Source organism: Leucoraja erinacea, chromosome 12 (assembly GCF_028641065.1).
Source record: "Leucoraja erinacea ecotype New England chromosome 12, Leri_hhj_1, whole genome shotgun sequence".
Lineage (NCBI taxonomy): Eukaryota > Metazoa > Chordata > Chondrichthyes > Rajiformes > Rajidae > Leucoraja > Leucoraja erinaceus.
This window is the reverse complement of record NC_073388.1, coordinates 38,418,324-38,446,303: the sequence shown is the minus strand read 5'-3', so window position 1 is coordinate 38,446,303 and position 27,980 is coordinate 38,418,324. Positions and strand designations below refer to the sequence as shown.

Here is a 27,980-nt window from a genome sequence, read left to right as displayed (position 1 = left end):
ATAAAGACAGGGGGAGAAATCATTTTTAGCATGGTGCATTTCCAGGTCGAGTTTAAATATGAGCTGCATCAGATGGATTTGATTATATTCCAAGCAAATCATTGAATGGCCACATCCGTGGGCGGTTGTTTCTGATGCTGCATGTGTTTCAGTTTCCATGGGTTTTTTTGGTAATATTGAAAATTGGTTAAATGTCACCTGAAATGTTTATTCTTGTCTTGCCATAGTCCAAAACAAACTGGCATGCGTATTGCAAATTTTGGGAATTTGAGATGAGGTCACGTTAATTTAGTGACTGATCCAGTCATTGCAACAGAAGCACATTAATGCATTATTTTGGCAACTGCCTTTACTCTCAAGGAAAGATGTATTTTGCTTTTGTATTTTAAATCAAATTCTTGGGTTTAAAAACAGTAATGTGACATTTGATTGCAGGTTTGTTGGACGAATTCATGTTTTCAGTGATATACAAGAGCCAGTTGCAAGGTAAATGTTACATGTGAATGGTTGCTATTTACTTATGTCATTTATGACTTGATTTTAAAAACTTTCAGGTTTCTAACAGCAGTTTATCTGGATGGATGTATTCTCTTAAGTTTTAAAATAAAAGGTTGCAGAACATTATATTTGATATTGTAATCCAATTTGGTGGTCCCATTTTTCAAATGTTAGCTTTGAAAGTTTCATAGTTCAATCTAAATGAATATTTGTTTGATTAATACTCCTACAGTACAATGTAAATTTTATGCAGATAAACCGTCTGCTGACTAATATTCATCCAGTTATACCCGCCTTGAAAAATATAAATCCTTTGCACCATGGGATGCATCGGCTTTGCTTTATTTGTACTCTTTTACAGCAGTTAGTGATGAGGTCTTTAAAATATGTCTGCAGACACTGAGTAGCTTGGTTGGTCAAAGACATGTTTTCAGAAGTATGTGCAGATGCTCTTGCCCAAGTTCCTGACTGACTTGTTTCAAGGGATGTTCCAGCTGTTGTTCAGATTATTTTCTACCTTAAATCTGAAATTGAGCTTTGCCTATTTATGTTAGATCTTTGGGTCCCGAGAACCTGCTGCTGAGAGGAGCAACCTTGAAAAACACTGACCAGATATATGGTAAATTTGTATGCTTAAATATGAAAATAATTGTATTTACGTAAAGCATTGGAAAAAACTTTAGTTATAATTATATTTTTCTAGAAGATCTGCTTCATTGTGAAACTTTTATGTTCTCTGCGAGGCTGTATACTCCAGAACTAAAGCTATTTTTCAAATGTTTTCAATAATAAAGTGCTTGTGTGTACTGAAGAAAAAACATTCCTTTATCATGTGGATTGCAGGTGTTTCCATATATACTGGGATGGAAACCAAAATGGCATTGAACTACCAAGGAAAATCACAGAAACGATCAGTGGTGGAGAAGTAATGGTTTATCATTCCAACATATACATTATTTGTGGAATTTTGTAATTCTGCCACTTAACATGTTGGCATATATGTTCCGAAATTGACTCAAGTTTGGACTTTATTGTGCAATATTTTTAAGGGGAAATTTTTGAGATTAATAAAGATCCTGAAGGTTACTGACAGGTTAGTTTTTACACATATTGTAGATTGAGAATTTTAATAACAATCGAAGAGGCGGTATAGGAAAAATACGGAGATGCAGAGAGAAATGCCTCAAATAAAGACTGATTAATTTGTTAGAATGCAGCAGAGAATTTGATACGGTAGTAAACCAGGTGTATTAAGTTGTCAGAGTACAGAATGTTGAAAAGCGAAACAACAGGAGAGATTGGGTCATTGTGCAAGGGACAATGGAAACTAGAAGTATCTACATTAAACACAATAATGGTTCCTGTTGTATTCTCAACGATTCCTGGTACAATCATTGTAATTCCCCTTTTTATTTTTGCTATTCCCTTGCAGGTCTATTAATGTATTTTTAATTGTATATTTGGGCATATTGGTCAGTAAATCTTTGGTAGGCACTACATTGAAGTACATCTGGCAACTTGATCCTACAAATGATGAACCATGGTATAGCTTAAAAGAAAAAAATACAAACAAGGCAAGTACATTTAAAACAATTACTTTGTACTCAAATGGAAGATTTGTATTAAATAGGATGGTGATGATGTTTGTTTAATAACTTTTGCTCGTTGGTAGTTAAGGATGATTAACCATCTCACTGATTCTGTTCTTTTCTTTTCAACAGTCCAATTGTAATTTCATTTTCATGAACTAAACATTATATCAAATGTTCAAGACACTAATAATCCTAACCCACAAAATCATTTTTTAAAAGAAAGGTTATGGTTAGGAACTGCAATTGCTGGCTTACCAAAACAGATAGTTCAGGAGTAACTGAGCAGATTAGGCAGCTTCTCTGGAGAACATGGATAGGCAATGTTTTGGTTCGGGACAACAACTGCAATTAGACCACATACTTCAATCAGCCTGAAGAAGGATCCAGACCCAAAACGTCACCTATCCATGTCCTCCGGAGATGCTGTCTGCTGAGTTACTCTACCTGCTGAGTTGACCGGCTGAGTTACTCCATCACTTTGAGTTTTTTTTAAGTTATGAATAACTTGGATTTCCCAACTGAGTCCTTTCCCGCTTTTCCTGGAGCAGTTATTTTTATATTGTGTTTTGGGCTTGGGTTGTTAGGAATTAAGATTCTGATGGTAGACACAAAATGCTGAAGTAACTCAGCATGTCAGGCAGCATCTATGGAGAAAAGGATTAGGTGACGCTTCAGGTCGGAACCACAGAAACATAGAAACATAGAAAATAGGTGTAGGAGTAGGCCATTCGGCCCTTCGATATGATTTCGATATGATTGTGGCTGATCATCCAAAATCAGTACCCCGTTCCGGCTTTTTCCCCATATCCCTTGATTCCCGTAGCCCTAAGAGCTAAATCTAACTCTCTGTTGAAAACATCCAGTGAATTGGCATCCACTGCCTTCTGTGGCAGAGAATTCCACAGATTCACAACTCTCTGGGTGAAAACGTTTTTCCTCATCTCAGTACTAAATGGCCCACCCCTTATTCTTAAACTCCTGGTTCTGAACTCCACCAACATCAGGAACATTTTTCCTGCATATACCCTGTCCAATCCTCTTAAGAATTGTATATGTTTCTATAAGATCCCCTCTCATCCTAAATTCCAGCGAATACAAGCCCAGTCGACCCATTCTTTCATCATACGTCAGTCCCGCCATCCCGGAAATTAACCTGGTGAACCTACGCCTCACTACCTCAATAGCAATAATATCGTTCCTCAAATTAGGAGACCAAAATTGCACACAATACTCCAGGTGCGTTCTCACCAGGGCCCTGTACAACTGTAGTAGGACCTCCTTGCCCCTAAACTCAAATCCTCTCGCAATGAAGGCTTTCTTCACTGCCTGCTGTACCTGTCACTGCTTGCTGTACCTGGAACCTGTTTTCAGACCCTGAAGACCTTCTTTAGACCAAAACATTAGCTATTTCTTTTCTCCAGAAATGCCTGACCTACTGAGTTACTTCAGCATTTTGTGTCTATATTCGATATAAACGAGCATCTGCAGATCCTTCCAACACAAGGATCTGGCAGTACTGTTTACCATCAAATCAATTTTCAGCAATCTTTCCTATTTAATTTTCGCAAAGAAACTGTTGGAGGATACAGTGCACAATAAAAAAAAAAATCTGTATGAAAAAAAACCTCAATGTATGGAAACTGCTGCTGTTGAGTATTATTATATATAAAATATGTAACATTATATAATGTATGGTAAAATTAAACTTTGTCTTGAATGGAGTTGATCTAAAGAGTTATCAACATGGACAGGCTTTGACAAACACCAGATAAAGCATTTAGTTGCAATAATAAATAACTCTAAGACTGAATTGGTTACATTTAAGTTTGGAGTTGATTGCTGTGTAATGTTTGTCTTCAGTTTCTTTCAATTTTACGTGTAAACATTGGGAAGTAACAACCATGATTGACCAAGTCCTTGGTTGATCAAGCAATTTTTAGACATTAAGACAAAAGGATAGAACTAAAAAATATTTTATATTGGGAGATATAGGCAGTCAGCCAGCTGTTTCCAAACAGTTAGCTCATGATCTGTTCTATTCACAGTTTATCAAGATGTTCACCGACTTCCTCTCCTACATGGTACTCTTCAATTTCATTATTCCTGTCTCCATGTATGTCACTGTGGAGATGCAGAAATTCTTGGGTTCTTACTTCATTACATGGGATAAAGATATGTATGATGATCATTTGGGTGAAGGTGCACTAGTGAACACATCTGATCTCAACGAAGAGCTGGGACAGGTTCGTATCAGAGAAAATTTCTTGTTTATTTTGTGATTTTTTTTTGTAAAAGTATCTTTATTGTGGACTTGCCATTTAACGTCTTGTGAGCACGTTCTTACATTGACTTGCAAATGATTTTACCAGATTAAAATGCAATTTCATTTTCATGATGTTATTTTTAATCTAATGGTAAATGAGTGCTTGGTGGTCAACACAGAATTGGTGGACCGAGGGCATGTTTCTGTGCTATATGCAAAAAATAATCCCTTCGAGGCTAACTTGTGTAAAACATGTTTCCTGCTGTGTTTTAACTTTTTTTAAAAATTTCTGCTAGTTTTGTTATGTTGCATTAATTTTCAAATCTATCTCGAAAAACGATGATTTCCTTTTTATAGTGTTTGTACTTTTTACTGTAGACAGCTCAAAATGAGCAGTACTTCCTCAATTGACATAAATAGATTGTGAATGTACGTATTCTCTCCCCACTTCCACCTTACTGATTACAGATCGAGTATGTGTTCACTGATAAAACGGGAACCCTGACAGAGAACAACATGGAATTTATTGAATGTTGTATAGATGGATTCAAATATAAACACGTAGGAGTTGAATTGTCGGTTGTAGATGGCCTTTCTTCAACTGATGGTCCCCATCGTAGAATCTGTGGAATGGCTGGAAAGGTAAATAATCTTGCTGTCTTTTATAACTTTAAATATAGTTATTATTGATTTGCTAACAATTTCAAACCAATCCCTCAGTTATGTAGGTATTGTGTCTTTTAATTTAACTTGATAACATATTTATGATTCTTAGTCATTTCTGTTATACTACTTGGCACATTACATATGTCTGATAGCTGATCTGAATTTACTATCCCAACGATATAGCCATTCAGTTACGTTTAGGGCAACAACAAGCAGTTTTAGAGACTAACTATGTAGTCTGTGTCTTTCCAAATCCCTTTTAGCAGGAGTGGGAGTGAATCTGGGTGAAGGTGCATAAATTCCTCTGGGCCTTGCGTTGTTCAGTCAATGGGGACTGTCGGTTTCAAACCAGCATAACTTATCTAAGCAATAAAGTAAATGACCTTTCAGATCGATCTGGTCAGTTTGTTTAATCATCCTTTTTGACTGTCTAAAATGTTTTGAAACTCGTAGCATGCTATATCTTTTAATTTGAGCATGAATGTTGGTTCAAATCTCATCTTTGGTGCAATAAATGTGCCGTTTAGGAAAAAGAAGAGCTGTTCTTTCGTGCTTTGTGTCTATGCCACACTGTTCAGATAAAAGTCGAGGACAAAGTTGACGGCTTGGTAAAGCAGCAAGGGACCCAATGCACATACATCTCATCCTCTCCTGATGAAGTTGCTTTAGTACAAGGAGCTAAAACGTAAGAATCCAGACATTTAAACTGGGGTCAAAAAGAGTATTTTGTTTGTTGGACTGTATTGTTTGTAACGTAACATTTTTCTTTTTTGAAAGAAGCAAGCTGGAAACACTCAGCAGGTCAGGCAGTTTCATTAGCGATGTTATTACCTAATGATCATTTCAGCAAAATATATATTTATTATAACATTGAGGGTACATCATTACACTTTGTCCGTACGACAAACTACTTTGGTACTTGTGTAGGAAGGATCTGCAGATGCTGGTTTACACCGAAGATAGACACAAGATGCTGGAGTAATTCAGCAGGACAGGCAGCATCTCTGGGGAGAAGGAATGGGTGGCGTTTCAAGTCTGAAGAAGGGTCTCAATCCGAATAGGCAAGGTTGGGCCACTGAATTACTCTAGCATTTTGTGTCTGTCTACTTTAGTACTTGGCAAGAAGGAACCAAAGAATGCACAGAAAATAGGCAAGGCGTAAAAATCTGAAATGAAAATTGTCACAGGGTCGTATTTGAAGTTTGTTGTGATAATCCAGTGGTACAACTTCTTGAGTAACTCTGAGACCTAATCTTCCTCGTGTATTAATAAAGGACAACGTGTATATGTGCATATGACCAATTAAAGTCTTGACTCTTCCATAACAGGTTGGGCTTCACCTTCCAAGGAATGAAGAAAAATTTGATGAAAGTACAAAACAGAGACGAGGAAGTTGAAATGTATGTATTTTTCTCCCTTTTATTGTGATCCATAATCATTTCATCAGTTTGTATTACTAATTATGAGTTGATTTAATAATTGTTAATGCAATATCATCAGAGTTGACAAGCTTCTACCCCTCGAGCATCCTGTACAGTTGCTACCTGATCTGCTATGTTGCACCAGCACTTTGCTTTTTGCTGTGTGTCAACTATTCTTAGTTTGATTTTTAGGGTAAACATTTTTTTTGATCTTGTTGCAGGTATGAACTTCTGCAAATCCTTAGCTTTGACCCTGTTCGCCGACGCATGAGTGTAATAGTAAAAGATCATTCAGGTAGTGTGCTTTTAATGACAATAGTAAAAACTATCTGCAAGAATAGAAATAAATTATTGCTTAACAATTTGTACAATTAATGGGTAGATGTGTAGCTTTATTTTGGAAAATTTGATTGAAATATAATTGATTCATTAATAATGACAAAAATGCCAATTAACCATATAACCATATAACAATTACAGCATGGAAACAGGCCATCTCGACCCTTCTAGTCCGTGCCGAACACGTATTCTCCCCTAGTCCCATACACCTGCGTTCAGACCATAACCCTCCATTCCTTTCCCGTCCATATAACTCATATTGGTCTCACCAATGCCTTGTACAATTTTAACATTACATCCCAGCTTCTATACTCAATGTTCTGATTTATAAAGGCTAGCATACCAAAAGCTTTCTTTACCACCCTATCTACATGAGATTCCACTTTCAGGGAACTGTGCACAGTTATTCCCAGATCCCTCTGTTCACCTACATTCTTCAATTCCCTACCATTTACCATGTACGTCCTATTTTGATTTGTCCTGCCAAGGTGTAGCACCTCACACTTATCAGCATTAAACTCCATCTGCCATCTTTCAGCCCACTCTTCCAACTGGCATAAATCTCTCTGTAGACTTTGAAAATCTACTTCATTATCCACAACCCCACCTATCTTAGTATCATCTGCATACTTACTAATCCAATTTACCACACCATCATCCAGATCATTGATGTACATGACAAACAACAAGTCAAGTCAAGTCAAGTCAAGTTTATTTATACACATACGAGATGTGCAGTGAAATGAAAGTGGCAATGCTCGCGGAACAACAAAACAACCAAACAAATTATAAACACAATCATAACACACATATTATTTTACATAATAAATAATAGAAGGAAAAACGTTCTGTACAGTTAGTCCCTGGTGAGAAAGGCGTTTACAGTCCGAATTGCCTCTGGGAAGAAACTCCTTCTCAACCTCTCCGTTATCACTGCATGGCAACGGAGGCGTTTGCCTGACCGTAGCGGCTGGAACAGTCTGTTGCAGGGGTGGAAGAGGTCTCTCATGATTTTGTTTTGCTCTGGAGTTGCACCTCCTGTTGTATAGTTCCTCATTACAGGGGGGTGAGTGAAGTTCCCATAGTGCGTTCGGCCGAACGCACTTCTCTGCAGAGCCTTCTTGTCCTTGGCAGAGCAATTCCCGAACCAGATGGTAATATTTCCGGACAAGATGCTTTGCACAGCCGCTGAGTAGAAGCACTGGAGGATCCTCGGAGACACTCTGACTTTCCTCAATTGCCTGAGGTGGTAAAGGCGCTGCCTTGCCTTACTCACCAGTGCTGAGGCGTGTGATGACCATGTCATATCCTCAGAGATGTGGACTCCCAGATATTTAAAACAGTTCACCCTATCCACAGGATCCCCATTTATACTCAATGGAGTGTACGTCCTCGGATGATGTGCCCTCCTAAAGTCCATGATCAGCTCCTTCGTTTTTTTGATGTTCAAGAGGAGGCTGTTCTCCTGGCACCAGAGTGCTAGATCAGCCACCTCCTCCCGGTAGGCCCTCTCATCATTGTCTGAGATCAGGCCCACCACCACAGTGTCATCAGCAAACTTAATTATTGAATTGGAGCTGAACCTAGCCACACAGTCATGTGTGTACAGGGAGTACAATAGGGGGCTGAGGACGCAACCCTGGGGCGATCCTGTGCTCAGGGTGAGGGACTTCGATGTATTCCCTCCCATCTTGACTACCTGGGGCCTGGCGGTGAGAAAGTCCAGGACCCAGGCACACAAGGAGGTGTTGAGCCCCAATTCCAGTAGCTTCCCGGCCAGTCTGGTGGGGACTATCGTGTTGAAGGCTGAACTGTAGTCTATGAACAGCATCCTCACGTAGCCCCCCTTCTGGCTGTCCAGATGGGAGAGAGCGGTGTGCAAGACCTGGGAGACCGCATCGTCCGTGGACCTGTTTGGACGGTATGCAAACTGCAACGGGTCCATGTTCCGAGGGAGGAAGGCGCAGATGTGATTCTTCACCAGCCTCTCAAAACAGTGGACCCAACACAGATCCCTGTGGCACCCCACTAGTCACTGGCCTCCAACCTGACAAACAACCATCCACCATTACTCTCTGGCATCTCCCCTTCAGCCACTGTTGAATCCATCTTGCTACTCCACCATTAATACCCAACCATTGAACCTTCTTAACCAACCTTCCGTGAGGAACCTTGTCAAAGGCCTTACTGAAGTCCGTATATACAACATCCACTGCTTTACCCTCATCAATTTCCCGAGTAACCTCTTTAAAAAATTCAAGAAGATTAGTCAAACATGACCTTCCAGGCACAAATCCATGTTGACTGTTCCTAATCAGACCCTGTTTATCCAGATGCTTATATATATTATCTCTAAGTTCTGGAATTTGAAGTAACAAATCTGCTGGAGGAGTTCAATGAGTTGAGTAACACCTATAGAGAGTAATGGGCAGTGGACATTTTGGGTTGTGACTCTTCATCAGGACTGAGGGAAGAGGGGAATTAGCGAATATGTAGAGGAGGAATGGTGCAAGAACTGGCAGGCGATAAGATGGATCCAGGTGAGGAAGGGTTTGAAGAGCAGCTAGAGTCAGGTGGCACTTATTTGGTTCTTTTCTCACCTTCCTTTCCTGTCGGATTCTATTACTAGCACCCCTTTGTCGCCATTATCAGCTCCCTGCCTCCATGGTTCTTTTCAACCATCCCTCTTATCAAAGGGCTACAGGTGATGGAATCTGGTAGGAAATGAAGGTGAAGCATGGACCGAAATACTCTTATCACCTGACTCTATTAACCCCTCCAGAAGATTGTATGCTGCATTAATTCTTCAAGTTCTAGTTCCTATCAAAAGTTAATCCATTACTTCTGGTATCTTTATTTTATTGTGCCATAGGAAGAATTTTCCTTTTCTGTAAGGGAGCGGATTCTTCCGTTTTTCCAAGGGTGAATGCTGGAAAACAAGAGGAAATAAAACTACATGTGGAACACTGTGCAGTGGTAAGACCTGGTCTTCTAAAGTGTCTTTATAAATTATTTTCTTGACATTTAATTTGGGCTTTTAAATTGAAATGTCCTCATTTTTTATTTGGCAAGGTGAAAAAATTGAATATTAATGAACTTTCCAGGTAAAGCTACTTTGTTATACATTATACTTTATGGAATCATCTTTGTGTAATTCCTCCATCTCGCCAAAAAAGTGGTTGAACTTGAAGAATATCTCAATTGCTTGCAGACTTGTATTTGTCAAAGTTTGAGATTGGTGGTCCAGATTAGACAAAAACAACATTTTCCTGAAGCTGAGTAGATCTTCCATGAAGTGAAGATAAGTTGAAGATTTTTCAGGAAAAAAAAGTTATTTTATTTTTCCTTGTATGAGTTTAATTTCCCCCTTCCCGCACTTAGAAAATTCCATGTTTAAAATTAAAATTTTAAAAGAATAGGACAACTCTAGAATTGAAAGAGTTTGCGGAATTATAGGGAATTGCGCTTGCAGGAGCCTGTGCTGAATAGCCTCCTGTATGGTAACATTCTGAGACTGAATATATCTTTAGTCTAAGTTAAACTCTCAAATCTTAACTTCTAAAGTCTATAGCTCCCTGAAATTAGAAACACCAGCAGATAGTGGTAAAAAGGACATATGGTACGCATGCTTTCATTGGTTGTGACATTGAGTGTAAGAATCAGAAAGTTATGTTACAGCTTTATAAAACTTTTGTTAAGCTGCATTGAGAGTATTTTGTGCTGTTCTGATCGTCCCATTGCAGGAAGGATGTGGAGCCTTTAGAGAGCATGCAGAAGAGGTTTACTAGGTTGCTGTCTGAATTTGAGGGTATTAGCTATAAAGAGCGGTAGGATAATTTGGGTGGTTTTCTTGAGAGCATTAAAAGATGAGGAGAGGCCTTATAGAAGTTTATAAAATTAAGCAAGGCATAAGTAGGATGGAAAGTTAAAGGAAATCTGAGGTAGGTTTTTTACACTTGCCCCACAGATAGTGGTGGAATTTTAAGAGGCTTTTAGATAGCTCATATAGTGAGTGGAGGAATATGCATCATGTGTTTGAGGCAGGAACAATAACAACATTTAAAAGACATTTGGACAGGTACATGATGGGAAAGGTTTAGAGGGATATACGCCAGAGGCAGGCAAGTAGAACCAGCTTAGATTAACATCTTGGTCAGCATGGATGAGTTGGGCTAAGGATCTGTTTTCATGTACTGTCTACATATACTAGTTTGTAAAAGGTTCCATGCTATGAAGACAAAGTGCTCATCTTCTCAGGTGGAAAAGAACATAATTATATTTTTCATTTGGATCGCTTTACTGGCTGATCTTCCAGTAAATTAGCAATTAGCAGTTTTGAGTGTACACATTCTGTCAAGTTTGCAATCTGTTTATTTTGAACTGGCCAAAATGCAGTAAAATAAGACATTTAAAGGAAAAAAAACTCCACAAAATGATTTGTGATTTACATTAATGAATAACATTTAATGATTAAAAATATCTGTTGTATGATTTGTGTTGCAATTATATCTTTTCAGGATGGTTTAAGAACACTATGTGTCGCTTATAAGGAACTTACTCAGAATGAATATGACCAGATCAGTGCACAGCTTCATGCTGCCCAAATGGCTCTAAAGGACAGAGACGAAAAGCTAGCAGAAGCTTATGATGATATTGAAAATGGTTTGCATTTAATTGGAGCAACAGCAGTGGAGGATAAGTAAGTATTTTGAGTGAACAATGTATATTCTATGCTAGGAGCCTTTATCCTTGGATGCTTCTAGCTGGACTGCATATCTCTATTACTATTAGCTAAAAGGTGAAGGATGGTGGTTTGGTGATATATGGCTTTCTCATGTGGATAGCAATTGGAATGGTAATTTGAATTTCACTGTACCTCAATTGGTACATGTGACAATAAACTGACCTTGATCTTGAAATGACCCTTGTTAATTGCCTTTTCATTGGAAAGGACAGAAACTTAAGGCAATATAATCTGTGAACAAGAAAATAGTTAATGTTTCAAGCTATAAAAGGACACAAAGTGCAGGATTAATTCTGCGAGTCTGGCAGCATGGAGAACATGGATAGGTGATGTTTCTTTGGGACCCTTCTTCAGACTGATTGTGGTGGAAGAAGAAGAGTCTGAGGAAGCGCTCCGACCTGAATCGTCACCCATCCCAACTTCTCCAGAGATGCTGCCTGACCTGCTGAGTTACTTTGGCACTTTGTGTCTTTTTGTGTAAACCAGCCTCAGCAGTTCTTTGCTCCTTCTTCAATCAATCCATATTTAGAAAGAAAGGCAATGGGATTTTTCAATATTTGAATGTAAATTATGTGTAAACATCCCAACCATCACTCCCTGACGTAGTTAATATTATGTAAATTCTAGGAAAACTTGCTGATCAGAAAAAAATTTGATTGAAGGAAAGTTTTCAAACTATTGAAATGTAGCTCATACAAAAATTCCTATTTTTATACTTGCTGCACTGTTCCGTTGTTAGGTGGAAGGTACTGTGCAAAGTCAATCTAGCGAGCATCACATCATACATCAAATATTTATTTCATGAATCATTATATTTAAGCCTATTTCAGGATGTATTCATTCTGAGATATTCCTCCTTGAATTGCTAATTCCCTTCCTCTGTTGAATCAAAAATTGATGTAATGAGAGGGACAATCAAAAAATTCTAAACTCAGCCTGGGTATTAAGTATTGAGTGAAAGCGATGAACTTTAAAGTAATGGAAGATGATCAGCTGTAGTCAGCAGGGGCACAGAGATAAATACAGAGATCAGGGTGCAGGTTATCTGGATGACCTCTAGTAAAGTTTCCTTCTTCAAACCAAATGGTGTCTGTGTCTGTTATGACTGCAGGCAGTCCATCCTCATATCCTACGAAGCAGATCAGGTATCATCACTCAAGGGAAATGGACCATGGCATTAAGGTCAGACCCCCCATCGGACTGTTAGTGTAGAGGGAAGATAACTGATAAAAAGAAGTGATTGGACGGGGTGGGGTGAGAGCTAGTAAGTGGTGGATCCAGATAAGGATGGGTTGATTGGCAGATGAGTCGGGTGAGGGAGAGAAGGGTGGCCACAACATTTTCCGTTTATATTCCAAGTGTATCAATATGAAATAATGCTCCAGAGGGATTAATTTGAAATCCATATCATACCTTATATACTTAAAACACTGATCATGTTTCTTTATTTGTGTGTGTGTTTGTGCGTAATCACATCTTCTCGAAAAAACAACGCGCTAACAGTAACATTTTCACATATTCCGATGGAGATTTATTGCCTGGAGTCGGAAATCGCCTTATGTGAATATTTCAAGCTTTATTTCTCGAGTTATTTATGAAAATGTTCACAAATCTGATAAAACTTTGAAAATAAACCGGCTCTTTCGGTGATGACATCACAATGGATCTGCTTGCTGCCGTTTTGCTAGCGCTGCGAGTGACGTCACCCCCCCCCCCCCCCCCCCCCCCCCCCCCCCACGTTCTCCCTCCCCCCCCCCCCCCCCCCCCCCCCCCCCCCCCGTTATTCAAAGAGACGCTCGGGCATCTCATTCTCTCGGGGCTTTCTCTCGGCACCTCGGTCGCCGCCTCTCTATCCCCCACCCCCCCCAGGCTCTCTCTCCTAGATACATAGATACATAGACAATAGGTGCAGTAGTAGGCAATTCAGCACTTCGAGCCTGCACCGCCATTCAATATGATCATGGCTGATCATCCAACTCAGTATCCTGTACCTGCCTTCTCTCCATAGGGCCACATCTAACTCCCTCTTAAATATAGCCAATGAACTGGCCTCGACTACCTTCTGTGGCAGAGAATTCCACAGATTCACCACTCTCTGTGTGAAAAATGTTTTTCTCATCTCGGTCTTAAAGGATTTCCCCTCTATCCTTAAGCTGTAACCCCTTGTCCTGGACTTCCCCAACATCGGGAACAATCTTCCTGCGTCTAGCCTGTCCAACCCTTTAAGAATTTTGTAAGTTTCTATAAGATCCCCCCTCAAACTCCTAAATTCTAGAGAGTCCTCCCGGGCCCTCTCTCCCCTCCCGGGCCCTCTCTCCCCTCTGGGCCCTCTCTCCCCCCTGGGCTCTCTCTCCCCCCTGGGCCCTCTGTCCCCCCTGGGCCCTCTGTCCCCCCTGGGCCCCTCTCTCCCCCCTGGCCTCACTTCCACACCCCCCTGGGCTCTCCCCCACCCCCCCCCCCCCCCCTCCCCTCTCGCCCCTCTCTCTTTCCCCCCTCCCTCTTTCCAGTGAAGTTAAAGCACCTTATCTCAAAATTTTGTGGTTTATTTCTCGAGTTATTAATGAAAATGTTCAAAAATCTCCCTCTCTTGGAAAAAAACACTCTGTCTCTCGCCCCCTGTGCTTACTCTCTGACGTCACCCCTGGGGATTGTCTCCCTGCTCACCCATTGTTGTTATCTCCCCCCCGGGCTCTGAGTCCTGCTAACCCTAGCAAGCGCCCCCCCTGGGCTCTCTCTCCCCCCCAGGGCTCTCTAAGTTCCCCTAGCTAGCTCTCCCCCCCCCTGGCTTTCTCTCCCCCCTAAGTTTGAAATGAGAGGGTGAATAAGGCGAAATGGCCCTCTCTCCCCCTGCGCAGTCTCTCGGCCCTGGGCCCTCTCTCCCCCCCCCGGGCGTCTGGAGAATGGGCTCTCTCTCGTTGGGGGACCAAGCTCCCCCCGTCTCCCCCCCCCTGGGCTCTCTCTCCCCCCCGGAATATCTCTCCCCCCCGGGCCCTCTCTCCCCCGAGGGCCCTCTCCTCCCCCTTGCTCTCTCTCCCCCCGGGGCCCTCTCTCCCCCCCGGGCTCTCTCTCCTGTGTAGTTCATTTGTGTGTTTCTGTTTTTTCACCTGTCGCCCCTCATCTCTTTCTCCCCCTCCGACGCGCTAATGGTAACATTTTACATATTTTTTCCCGTGAGTCTGAAAATCGCCTTATCTCAAAATTTTGTGCTTTATTTCTCGAGTTATTAATGAAAATGTTCAAAAATCTCAAAAAACTTGGAAAAAAACAACTGTCTTTCGCTTATTCCCTGTGCTTACAGCTGTGACGTCACAATGGGATTGTAACCCTGCTCACAACATTGTTGTTATCTAAGTACACTGAGTCCTGCTAACCCTAGCAAGCGCCAATGCTTTTTTTTTTAAGTCACAGTACACTAAGTTCTGCTAGCTAGCAAGTTGCAATTGGATTTTGTTTTTAAGTTTGAAAATGAGGGAGGGTGAATAAGGCGAAATGAGCAGTCCCCTGCGCAGTTGTCGGCTATGGGTGAGTGGTGGAATATTGCGTTGGAGAATGGGGTTGCGTTGGGGGACCAAGCCTCCCGTGGGGGCGATGGGTGAGTGGTGGAATATTGCATTAGGGAATGGGTTGCGTCGAGGGACCAGTCCTCCCGTGTGACAGGGACCCTAGGGATCCCACTTGGTCTAGCAACTATTAAACATTTGATCTTGGATGTGTAGTTATTTGTGTGTGTGTTGTTTGTGTGTAATCATATCTTCTCGAGAAAACGACGCGCTAATGGTAACATTTTTACATATTTTTCCCGTGGAGTCTGAAATCGCATTACCTGAAAAATTAATTCTTTATTTCTCGAGTTATTAATGAAAATGTTCAAAAATCTGGAAAAACTTTTAATTAAAAACCGCTGTCTTTCGATGAAGATGTCACAATGGGTCTGCTCCGCGTACCATTCTTCATCGCGCTGTCTCGGCTGGGCTTGGCTGCTCTCCGTGCTCTCTCGCCCCCACCCTCCTCTCCCCCCCTCTCTCCCCCCCCCCCTCTCCACCTCTCTCTCCCTCTCTCTCCCCCTCTCTCTCCCTCCCTCTCTCTCTCTCCCCCCCTCTCCCTCTCTCCCCCTCTCTCCCTCCCCCTCTCTCCCCCCCTCTCTCCCCCTCCTCTCCCTCTCCCTCCCTCTCCCCCTCCCCCCCCCTTCTCTCTCCTTCTCTCCCCATCTCTCCCCTTCTCTCTCCCTCTCTCTCCCCCTCTCTCTCCCTATTTCCCCCCATCTCTCTCTCTCCCTCTCTGCCCCTCTGTCTCTGCCCCTCTCCCTCTGTCTCTGCCCCTCTCTCTCTGTCTCTGCCCTCTCTCTCTCTCTCCCCCCTCTCTCTCCTTCTCTAGATGCGCCTGCGAGTTGGAGGCTTTGCGTGAGTGGATAGGGCGGGGATGGGGTAAAAGGAGCGAATAAATAATATTAATATAATATCAAGGGGTGTGTGTGTGTGTGTGCCGCAGGTGTGTGTGTGTGTGTGACGCCGCAGGCCGCCCTCCCCCGCAATCGCGCGTTGAGAGGATGGGACCCAACGGGTCCCACTTGGTCTAGTAAAAATTAAAGTTGATCCTTCTGGTCAGGCATCATATTAAAGAAAAACCCAACTGTACAAATGATGTCATTAATCTGAAACGGGTGCAGAGAAGATTGACCAGGATGTTACTAGGACTCGAGAGTGAGTTATAAGGATTGATTGTGTTTTTTTGAAGAGGTGACAAAGCTGAGTGACAGTAGAGCACAGGATGTTTTCTATGTGGACAGCATAGATGCCAGTAGGCATCTGACAAGGTCCATTCTGGTTAACTGATCCTGAATAATATGATGCATGGGATTCACAGTGACGTGGTTGTTTGGATTCATATTCGACACAGACATTGTCGGCTGAGGGGTCAGTTCCTGTGCTATACTGTTTTATATTATATTCTATGAGAAGCAGGAGAGACCTGGGTTGTTTTCACTGGAGCATCAGAGGTTAAGGGGTGATCTTGGATGTTTATAAAATCATGCTGGACATAGATAATGTGGATGATCTGTCATTCCCCCAGGCTAGGGCAGTCTTGAGGCTAGATTTAAGGCTAGAAGAAAAAGATTTACAAGGAACTAGAGGGCAACTTTCACACAGCGGATAGTTGGTTTATGGAATGAACTGCTGGAGAAAGCATGTACATGTCTAAACTTATTTTAAACATTATAATTGTACATGCATAAACAAGGTTTAGAGGGATATGGCAAAACACAGGCAAACAGGGCTAGATAGACATATTGGTCGGCTTGGACAAGTGGGGCCAGAGAGTCTTATCTGTGCTGTATAACTGCATAAGATTGAATAGTTCAAGTGAATGAATGATTGTCTCCAAATTATGGGAAGACTCATTGTCCTAAATCTGTAACTTTCCACTTCTCCCCGACCTGAGTGATCTTGGTATTTTTGTCTTTTTTATACTTGCAGTAAATAACTAGTTACTTTCTGCTTTGGGTAGTTTGGAGACATATCCACTGGAAAACCAGAAATAGGCATTGTTAATAACGACAACTGCAGCGATTTTGGGCATATAGTAAATATTTGTCCATACAAGGAAAAAATGCAAATTAATTCTTGGTATATTTAATTTTTACAAATCAAATTTCTGATAGTTTTCCTTTATTTTCCCCTTTGGCAAGGCTCCAAGATCAAGCTGCAGAAACAATAGAAGCCCTGCACTCTGCAGGTATGAATGTTTGGGTACTCACAGGGGACAAGATGGAAACTGCAAAGGCCACGTGTTTTGCCTGCAGGCTTTTTCATACCAATATGAAGCTTTTAGAGCTGACAACCAAAAACATTGAGACGTACAGAGCAAGAGGCGCGGAGAAAATCCACGAGCTGCTGCTGGAACTCCACAAGGTGGTTGTCCAAGACAAGCGATGTTCCTCTGCAAGCCTTTTGAGGTATGACATTTCGAAACTTTCTTTTTATTTCTCACCCAAGTCAAAAAGTTGTGGATTAAATTCTTAGTCTAGAGATTTTAACACAAAGATAGAAGCTCGCACACCAATGCTGTATTGCTGAAGTATTGCACAGAGGTTCTGCTTTTGGGCGAGATGTTCAACTGAGGTCACATCAGATCCCGAGGTTGTTTCCATGGCCATGAGCCTTGTGGATGACTCTCATGCAGGCAGAAGTTTTGTCTATCTATCACACCCGTCCTTTTAAAAACCTTAATCTCCTCTTATAGCCTGGCAAATTGCGATCTTGTTTATGTTTTGTAACACTTGAGTTCAGCCCTGAATTTGATGATATTGGGACTGCTGGTGGTTTAGTGTTCTTATTATAAGGTGCATATTCCATTTTAGTCGGTCATTGGTGGCAGAGCATCAGCTGCCTAGTCTTTCAATTCTTGAATTACTTTCAGTCACTCCCTGCAATCTGTTTGACCAAGCATTGGTCACTTTCCCAAATATATCTATGAAGTTCCATGCCAGACTACTGTCAGTACCTATGACAATTAAACACTCTTGATTCCTGACAATAATCCTGTGAAGTATCTTTATTACTGTAAGAAAGCCAAATAAATTAATTAATGTGGTGAAATATTCTCATTTGCGAATTAAGCAATGAACATTTAAGCCCTGTGTAGTGATTGTTGCCGGTCAAGTCAAAGGCTTCAGTGAATGCCGGCTCAGTGCTTGAGGAGCAGTGGCATCTAGTGGCAGAACACATGAACTGCATCAAATGTTATTTTGATCACATCAGTGACATGTTGGGGTGTGGAGGGGAACTTCTCTATTAGAATTGTTCATCACATTTTAAAAGATTTCCACTAATTTCTATTCTAGAAGTTGGTCTGTTACACAGGAATATGGCTTGATCATTGATGGTGCTGCCCTGTCCTTAATACTGAAACCAACCCAAGACGGTGGTACAAGTAACTACAAAAACCTGTTGTTGCAAATATGCCAGAGGTGTACTGCTGTTTTGTGTTGCCGCATGGCACCGTTACAGAAAGCGCAGGTATACTGACTTATTGCTGTTGTTTGACTGTTGTCTATTCATGTATACATCCTTCCATCCTTCACTGTTATATGCATGCGTCTGAGTTGGATGATCAGCCATGATCATATTGAATGGCGGTGCAGGCTCGAAGGGCCGAATGGCCTACTCCTGCACCTAATTTCTATGTTTCTATGTTTCTATATTTCTGTGGTCATCCCATACAATACAATCTCTTCATCAGAATTAATGCCAGTGATGATGATACCAAATGTTTACATTGAACAGGTCTTCATCACTAACATGGGATAATTTGCTTGGCTAATTATGATCTCCCCTTTCCACTTACAAGATAAAGCTTTCTCAGCCATCACGGTATCCTGTCCATAATATTCACTTGTTCAAGAAGGAACTGCAGATGCTGGAAAATCAAAGGTAGACGAAAATGCTGGAGAAACTCAGCAGGTGCGGCAGTATCTATGGAGCGAAAGAAATATACAACATTTCGGGCCGAAACCCTTCTTCAGACTCATAATATTCACTTCTTTATCCCATGTCACAATTTTCATCATTTGCTGTCCATTAATTCAAAATATACTATAAAACAAAACTTGGTCTCCACCCACTTTGATGTTGAAAGATCAATTTCATCTCTTGCCTTCAGAAATACTAGTGCTATTAAGGTGACATGGTATCACAATCTATATCATTCTGTATATATGAATTATAACATTTTGATCCTGTTAGTGGGAATCTTTTAACAATACAAAGAAACAAAGCACTTTTGTCTTTTTATTGCAGATTGTAAAACTGGTGAAAAACACAAAAGAGCATCCCATTACTTTAGCCATTGGTGACGGTGCAAATGATGTCAGTATGGTTCTGGAGGCACATGTTGGGATTGGTAAGAAAATATTCTGGAGTCAGAACAGAACAATAAGAGTAATCACCAACCAGTTGGCAGCATTATTTGTGAATAGTTTGTGATTTCATTTGTAGCTTTCACTGGCATCATTCCATCAACATTTAAGCACTACACATAATCCAGGGAACTGATTATTGAATCAGTTCTATTGTGAATACTGTATATAACCCTTTTACATTCCGAGGTATTTGAATAATTTCAGACTCCTGAGGGTGGACCTTTCTTCCTAGAAGGGTGCTGTAAAGTAGCACTAGTTTGATTATCGAGCATGGAATTGTGAACCTCTGTATATTTTTTTTACTGCTGGAGGTTCGATAATCTTCATTGCATATTATCAAGGATGAGATTAATATTTTTTTGTTATGAAGGGAGCTGAGGAATGTGGGATCAGGTGAGAAAAGGAAGGGGAAGATTGACCACAATATTGAATGTTGGGGCAAGCTCAACGGGCAGAGCAACGTTTTATCTCATTGATGTTTTACAGTTACAGAGCAACAATAGAACCTGTACCCGCATTTGAGAAAAATCCCTATAAAGTAATTTAGTCCTTGGCATTTAGTATTTGTTTTTTATTTGGTGCATTGCCGCTATTTTTTTGATTGCAGCTTTTATTATATTGATTATTTCAGTAGAGATGCAAATATGTCTTGAAACACTTAAATTTATTTTCTTGTATTTCAGGCTTAAAGGGCAAGGAAGGACGTCAAGCAGCCAGAAATAGTGATTATGCAATACCAAAGTTTAAACACCTACGAAAACTTCTGCTCACTCATGGACATTTGTACTATATCCGGATATCACACCTTGTGCAATATTTCTTTTACAAGGTTTGCCATTTAGGACAGTACATACATATGAATGCATGTCTTCATTGAATTATATTTTGCCTGCTGCCCCTCCTCAAATTTCATTCCTGTTCTCTGTCTTCTGGAGTCACGACATTCTTCAGTCTATTCAACAGTTGCCACTGGCCCTCAGACAGGATGCCATACTGAGTATAACCATTCAGTGATGACAAATTTGTTCACCACTTAAGCCAGGTCTAATCCTTTTTAGCCCAACAATAACACAAGCACACATTAAAATCTCTTGTAATAGGGAATGGAACTGGCAAGTTCACTGAGTTAGAAATGGACTGCCACTATTCCCGCTGTGATATTTCTACATTGGTAGCCAGCAAATTTCACAATATAATCCAGGGACGGTAGCGATGTATCTCAAAGCAGTTCTTGATTATGCTTTCCCGTGGCAGCGTGAAGCATATATGAAGTCAATGTGGGGAGGCTGGCTAGCATATTGTCCTGGTAGCCAGAGAGATGATTAATTGAACTGCTCTGTCTTGAATATGTGTCTTGAACTTTGTTGCAACTGCACGTATCCTGCCTATTGATGGGTATTCTGTCGCACACCTGATTACCTGACCCGTACTCTGTTGTTTCAGCCCCCTTGTTGGTATGGGTGGTTAAATTGCTGACTAAATGAGATAACCTTTATATTAAAAGCAGAGGTCATGGCAGTGGTGGTACCACTGGTTGTTTAGAATGATTACTACCTGTGGCCGAAATATTTATCTGGACATCAGCTCTGGCTTAGATGTTCAATGATATGCCAGATTTACTGACTTGAAGCTCATGAATTCAGCTATAGATTTTGAACTAGACTTAGATAGAGACATAGATTAATACAGTGTGGAAACAGACCCTTCGGCCCAACTCGCCCACACCGGCCAACAATGTCCCAGCTACCCTAGTCCCACTTGCCTGCGCTTGGTCCATAACCCTCCAAACCTGTCCATCCATATACCTGTCCAACTGTTTCTTAAACAATGGGATAGTCCCAGCCTCAACTACCTGCTCTGGCAGCTTGATCCATACACCCACCACCCTCTGTGTGAAAAAGTTACCTCTCTGATTCCTATTAAATCTTTTCACCTTGAACCTGTGTCCTCTGGTCCTCGATTCCCCAACTCTGGGTAAAAGACTCTGTGCATCTACCCAATCTATTCCTCTCATGATTTTGTATGCCTATATAAGATCTCCCGTCATCCTCCTACGCACCATGGAATAGAGACCCAGCCTACTCAATCTCTCCCTATAGCTCACACCCTCTAGTCCTGGGAACATCCTCGTAAATCCTTTCTGAACCCTTTCAAGCATGACAATATCTTTCTTATAACAGAACTGAACACAATATTTTAAATGCGGTCTCACCAACATCTTATACAACGGCAACATGACCTCCTAACTTCTATACTCAATACTCTGACTGATGAAGGCCAAAGTGCCAAAAGCCTTTTTGACCACCTTATCTACCTGCGACTCGACCTTCATGTAACCATGCACTTGTACTCCTTGATCCCTCTGCTCTACAACACGACCCAGCGTCCTATCATTTACTGTGTAGGTTCTGCCCTTGTTCCGTGTCCTACCTCACGCTTCTCTGTAAGAAATTCCACCAACCATTCCTCCGCCCACCTGGCCAATCGATCCAGATCCTGCTGCAATCGTTCACAACCATCTTCACTATCTGCAAAACCACTAACTTTTGTATCATCAGCAAATTTGTTAATCTTGCCCTGTATGTTCTCATCCAAATCATTGATGTAGATGACAAACAGTAATGGGCCCAGCACCGAACCCTGTGGCACACCACTGGTCACAGGTCTCCAGTCTGAGAAGCAACCTTCCACCTTCACCCTCTGCTTCCTTCCATGGAGCCAATTTGCTATCCATTCAGCTATCTTTCCTAGGATCCCATGAGATCTAACCTTCCAGAGCAGCCTACATATGGAACCTTGTCGAACGCCTTACTAAAGTCCATGTACACAACATCTACAACTCTGCCCTCATCAACCTTTTTGCTCATGTCTTCAAAAAAAATCAATCAGATTTGTGAGACACGATCTCCCACATACAAAACCATGCTGACTGCAGTGAAAAATTTAATGTACATTTGTAGGTAGACAAAAATGCTGGAGAAACTCAATGGGTGAGGCAGCATCTATGGAGGGAAGGAATAGGTGATGACCTCGGGTCGAGACCCTTCCTCAAACCCAAGGCGTTGCCTATTCCTTCGCTCCATAGATGCTGCCTCACCCGCTGAGTTTCAACAGATTTTTGTCGACCTTCGATTTTTCCAGCATCTGCAGTTCTTTCTTAAACAATGTACATTTGTGTTCCATTTAATTGCTGCTTTTGTAGTTTGGTATTGAACTATCGCAACAAAGTATTTTTTTTTAATAGTTATAGACTTACAGCTTCATTAATAATGTGGTCCTCAGTTATGAGCTGAGCTTGTTCTGTTACCCTATTAACTTTCTCGTCTGCAAATTATATTAAGATCCTTGTAATAGCACATTTGCTCTGCATGTCATATGTGCCTGTCTCAGACAAATTATTGTAGTTGTGGGAATTGCAACATCTAATTTTTCTCAGTAAATTTTCCAGCAAAAGTTATGATTTTAAAATTGATATCCTGATCAAAACTAATCAGGTTTGAATTTGTAAACACAGTGGCATTCAGCAAACCTGTTGAGGCTTCAGGTTGGCATAATATTGACAATTACCCCTGTTCATAATATAATGTAAGATTTTTTACATCCATCTGAGGGGAAAGATCTGACTGCAGTTTGTTAATTTACATTGACAAGATGAAATATGTCTTTGCGTCTCGGAGTGGACAAACCAATAACCTTAGGAAGACGCAAAGTGCTGGAGTAACTCAGCGGGTCAGGCAGCATCTCTGGAGAACATGGATCAGTGATGTTTCAGGTCAGGACCTCTGTTGAAAAAAGGTCCTGATCAATATTCTCCAGAGGTGCTACCTGACCCACTGAGTCACTACAGCATTTAGTCTATTTTTGTGAATCAGCATCTGCAGTTCCTTGTGTCTTCAATAACCTTGGAACTTGAAAGTGAGAGCACAGGCTACTCTCTTCTCCTTGGGACACAAAGTTCTGTTCTGGCTTAGTTAGTGCTCTTCAGTACCATATCAACGTGTGGAATGTGGATTGCTGAATTGCTTGGCACTTTGAAGGCATTTAAATGCTTTGGTAAGAAATTTGCAGCCTCTGTAGAACAACATGCAAATGATTTTCAAAAGTCAATTAGAATATATTGTATAAAATATATTTTATGAATGGGGAAGATAAGCAGAGATGTGTGAGGTAGTATTTGCATTGCTGTGAAAAGTTATGATTTAAAAATTAAATGGTATCCTACTCTTTGTCCTGCAGATCTCAGATCCACTATAGTGCTCTTGGCCTGAGGATTGATGGGACAAGAGGGTGGGAAAAGGGTGGGAGAGGAATTTTACTTAAAATATGTGAGAAACATATAAAGATAAAATCAATGAAAAACTTTCACAGCTTTCTGGACAGAGCTCTTACTTGTATTCACTTTGCCAATGCAAACACATTACTTCATTGGTGCAGTATGCATTAATCTCTTTTAGGGGTGATTCAGTCAGCGCACTCATTTCCAGAAGCACATATTGAGTGATAAGTGAAGTACCAGTGCATGTATTATAATTGGAATTGCCACTAACAGTCTTTGTGCTGCTAAGCATGAACTGAAAATAAACCGAATTGTCAATACAAGAAAATTGGACTTTTTCCGAGTGCCGTCTCTGGTTAAAATATTTGAATACTGATTGCATCTATGTTAATTACGGGCCCCAATAATTGATTGATTGAACGATACAGCATGGAAACAGGACCATTGGCCCTGTGAGTCCGCGCCAACTATTGATTACCCATTCACACTAGTTCCATATTATCCCACTTTCACATCCACTCCTGCACAGGAGCAACAATTTACAGAGGTTAATTGACCTACAAGCCCCCATGTCTTTGAGATGTGGGAGGAAACGAGCATCCAGAGGCAACACATGATCAGAGGGAGAATGTGAAAACCGCACGGGCAACACGCAAGCACAGGATCGAACCTGGGATTCTGGCGCTCTGTGCTGCTCTAATGTAATAATTTGATATTTGTACCAATAACTACTCAACATGGTATATATCTTAATATTTGAGGGATGTGAAGAGGAATTTTTTCCCATGATCCCATGGTTCAAATTAATTAAATAATTTGCTTTATCACCTTTATGGTAAAAGAACATTAAAGGTCTCTTTGCTAATTGCAACATTTATATGGTGTTCATTTTATTTTGCAGAATCTTTGCTTCATTTTACCTCAGTTTTTATACCAATTCTTCTGTGGATTTTCTCAGCAGGTTAGTATTGTCTGATCCGTTTATGGTGCAGATTGGTGGTGACACTGCCTAGCTGGCTGGATGGTTTGTAAACTTGCTTTTGACCCTGTGGAAAGTGTTTGACTGCTGGGAGCCATAGTTCTCAAATCTAAATTGTAATGTCACATCTAGTAAATCAATCTAGTAATAAATTAAATGCTTTACATCCACCCCTATCCTTATTCTTATGAAATGCAAACCTAAAACAGAGTTGACAATTTAGTTGACGATTTTTAATTTATTGCTTTAATTGGAGAATTTTATACTGAACTATATTTGTTTTCTCTGTCCCTCCATCCCTTACTCAAGCCACTCTATGATGCAACTTATCTTACACTTTATAATATCAGCTTCACTTCTCTGCCAATCCTGTTGTACGGTCTGCTGGAACAGCATATAAACATTGAAATACTGAAAAAAGACCCCTCCCTGTACAGGTTAGTAGCAATTATTTTTATTTATTGTTTTAATGGTAGTTTCCTGAAGCAGATTGTAAAATTAGCCCGCAAGTATCATGATGTAACATACACAGGATAGCAAGGCTTGCGGCCAATAAACCTGTTCAGCTACTTGTGATAACCCTGTGGGGATTTTTAAGCATGTTCTCTGTTTAGAATATTTTTCTTAAAAGGGTGTTGCCTCGGTATTTCCCTAACAATGGCAACATTAAAAAGATCTAGCTCTAAGTTTTTAATTTATTTTTATTAATCTGTTTTGACTCCAGTTGACGGCATCCCCTGAATATTAAAAGTCTTATCAGGTGATTCACTGATTCATTGTTGGGAAAACTGGCACAACCAAGGGGGAAAGAGGATAACTTGGTTCAGTACTTATGAAGAGGCTCGTCTTCTCTACCAAGAAAATTTGAATAGATTTGATAGTGATCAGGAGATCCTGGAGTCAGTTGATATAAACACTAGGTATTTCTAAATTGGAAACTTCAAGCCTCAAAGGAAAATAAGTAATTCTATGGACAATTGAGTTCTAGAGATAAAAATAAACTAGAATAGAATTTGAATTTGAGTTTAGTTTGAGTTGTGTAGCATCAATCAATGAACAATCAATGCAAATGGGTAAAATTCAGTTGAACATGTTTATGCGCATGCCAATATGAATCTTAATTTGTTTCACCCCTGTTGACATCCATCAGAAAATCTGTGACCTAAAATAAAAAAGCAGATTAAAATAAGAAAACAGGTGACCCAACAGTTCAGTGACAGCCAGGATACGCACAGATTCTTCAGTATGGTGAAATACATCTTTATCCCACACATCCAAGTCCCCATCCAGTGAGTGACAAGCATAGGAGTATCAAGGATGGAGGCAGTCAACGCCACCTGGAAAAATACTTTGAAATCTTCCACAACTGCAACTTTGTCCTCGTGTAACACCTCAATAAATCCACGGGAAATGGCATCAGACGCTATTCGTGGCCTTTGTCAACTTTTCTGAAGCCTTTGACTCTTTTTACCAGAATTAATGAACCGTCCTATGGATCAGCTTCCCACAGAAATTTGTCTCCACCGCGTTTTGCTTCATGATACCGTGCAGCATCAGATCCAACCTGCAATCCACAACAGATCCAGTCTCAGTACAAACTAATATTGGGCAAACCCTGTTGTTGCCCTAACACTTGATTCAACCTTTCTCTTCAGTCATTTCTAAAGAGAAGGAAGAGCAAGCGAGTGTGTTTTCTTGCTGTTGTTGTCACACTGATTCTCCTCCTCACTCTCTGGTATAAATGTCTACCTTTTAATGCCATTCTAAGTATTATTCCTGCCCCTACTCTCACCAAGCCTATGTATATTTTGTCTTTGGGAGACTGGGTCGCATTTGAGTTGTTTTTAAGAATTGCCTTCAGTTCAAGAAATTAATTTGTTCTGGATAGTTAGATATTTCTAACTGAGATTTGTGTATGAACCATCCGCGTAGCTTGAGAATGAACCGCAAAACTGTTTTAAATGAAACATGAAAGGACTCTGGAGGAATTTTGAGATTGTTTTAGAAAATTGTTGGATGGAACAATGTACATGAAGAATAATTTTATTTGTCATGGATACTTGTGTTGTCAAAGAGTGTCACCACAAATTTGAAATATGTTTTTGACAATTACTGTTGTAAATTTAATTTGGAAATCAAGCTTGAGGCTGTTTGGTATTTCACATTTGTTATTGCTGTTCGTCCATATTCAGTGGCCTTTGTTTGCTTGATGTGTGGGCATTTGCTTTATTTTGCATCGCACTCCTAATATGTTGCCATAGATGATCTATCTGTTTATCCAATGGCATTTTTGTTAGCGATTTTCCTTTTGTCTTGAGAAACAGGCCTAAATTAAGTTCACAGCCTGTACTTTTAAATCGGTTTTGTATTGATGGTCAAAAGCCAGATACTTAACACCACTTCAGTTGCTAGTGTTCAACAGTGCAAATACAAGTACAAATAAATGTATGCAATATACGCCTTTACTTTCAATATGTTAAGTAAGGTTCTGAAGGAATCTGAAATCTAACTAGATGTTTCAAATGCATGACTTTTCTTTTATCTTTCGCAGGAACATTGCCAATAATGCATTGCTTCAGTGGAAACCTTTTCTTTATTGGACCATTCTCGGGCTTTTCAATGGACTGGTATTTTTCTTTGGAGCATATTTCCTTTACGATAATACATCATTGTTTTCAGGGAATGGGCAGGTCAGTATAGGAATATTTTCATTAGTGATAGTATAATTTTGTTTCTGTTTTTGATCATTTAAACAATGTGTACAATAAATATGAAGTGGTAATCTTGCTTTATGTAAATATTTTGAATTTTCAGTTATTAACAGTACTGAGGAATAAAAGGACTATGTTTTAATTGGCCTTTCAGAACCATTTCCAAGTACTGTCATAAAATTGATAGCATAGAGCCATTTGCTGCTGTAGGCAGATTGCAGCACAGCTCATCCCATAAACGAAAAACACAAATAATTAGTTAATCTCTCGAGTTCATTTGATGTTATTCAGAATATTGGAAGTAGTCCAACCATTCTAAACGTTCAGTGATCTTGTACTTTGAATCACAGAAATAGATGAAGACTTCATTTGGTATTTCTTCAAATGGTTGTGTTGATTCTTAGAAGTTTGGTAAATGTTCCGCAAATTAAATAATGACCTCGCATTTTATGACTGCCGATGATCCTTGGTAAAATTTAATTCTTCACGATTTAAAATAACTTGTTCAGGCTCTGTGTAGACTGCAGTGAAGGTGACAAGTGAGATGTTTGTAGCTCTGTATTTGTTTTGCTC

The 27,980-nt window shown here is 40.4% G+C and overlaps 1 protein-coding gene across 4 annotated transcripts in view; it reads left to right on the top strand.

Moving 5' to 3' along the window:
* Positions 1-27,980, top strand: part of atp11c (ATPase phospholipid transporting 11C) — a 114,965-nt gene that overhangs the window by 65,708 nt on the left and 21,277 nt on the right. For all 4 annotated transcript variants that reach the window (XM_055643982.1, XM_055643983.1, XM_055643981.1 and 1 more), the window contains 18 exons: positions 436-486; positions 1,053-1,117; positions 1,342-1,423; positions 1,931-2,072; positions 4,136-4,333; positions 4,822-4,995; positions 5,547-5,704; positions 6,348-6,419; positions 6,662-6,735; positions 9,652-9,755; positions 11,297-11,478; positions 17,210-17,476; positions 18,365-18,539; positions 19,320-19,422; positions 20,125-20,270; positions 24,619-24,678; positions 25,006-25,133; positions 27,248-27,386. In XM_055643982.1, the coding sequence (XP_055499957.1) occupies positions 436-486; positions 1,053-1,117; positions 1,342-1,423; positions 1,931-2,072; positions 4,136-4,333; positions 4,822-4,995; positions 5,547-5,704; positions 6,348-6,419; positions 6,662-6,735; positions 9,652-9,755; positions 11,297-11,478; positions 17,210-17,476; positions 18,365-18,539; positions 19,320-19,422; positions 20,125-20,270; positions 24,619-24,678; positions 25,006-25,133; positions 27,248-27,386 (2,320 nt within the window). The remainder of the gene's footprint in view (positions 1-435; positions 487-1,052; positions 1,118-1,341; positions 1,424-1,930; positions 2,073-4,135; positions 4,334-4,821; positions 4,996-5,546; positions 5,705-6,347; positions 6,420-6,661; positions 6,736-9,651; positions 9,756-11,296; positions 11,479-17,209; positions 17,477-18,364; positions 18,540-19,319; positions 19,423-20,124; positions 20,271-24,618; positions 24,679-25,005; positions 25,134-27,247; positions 27,387-27,980) is intronic.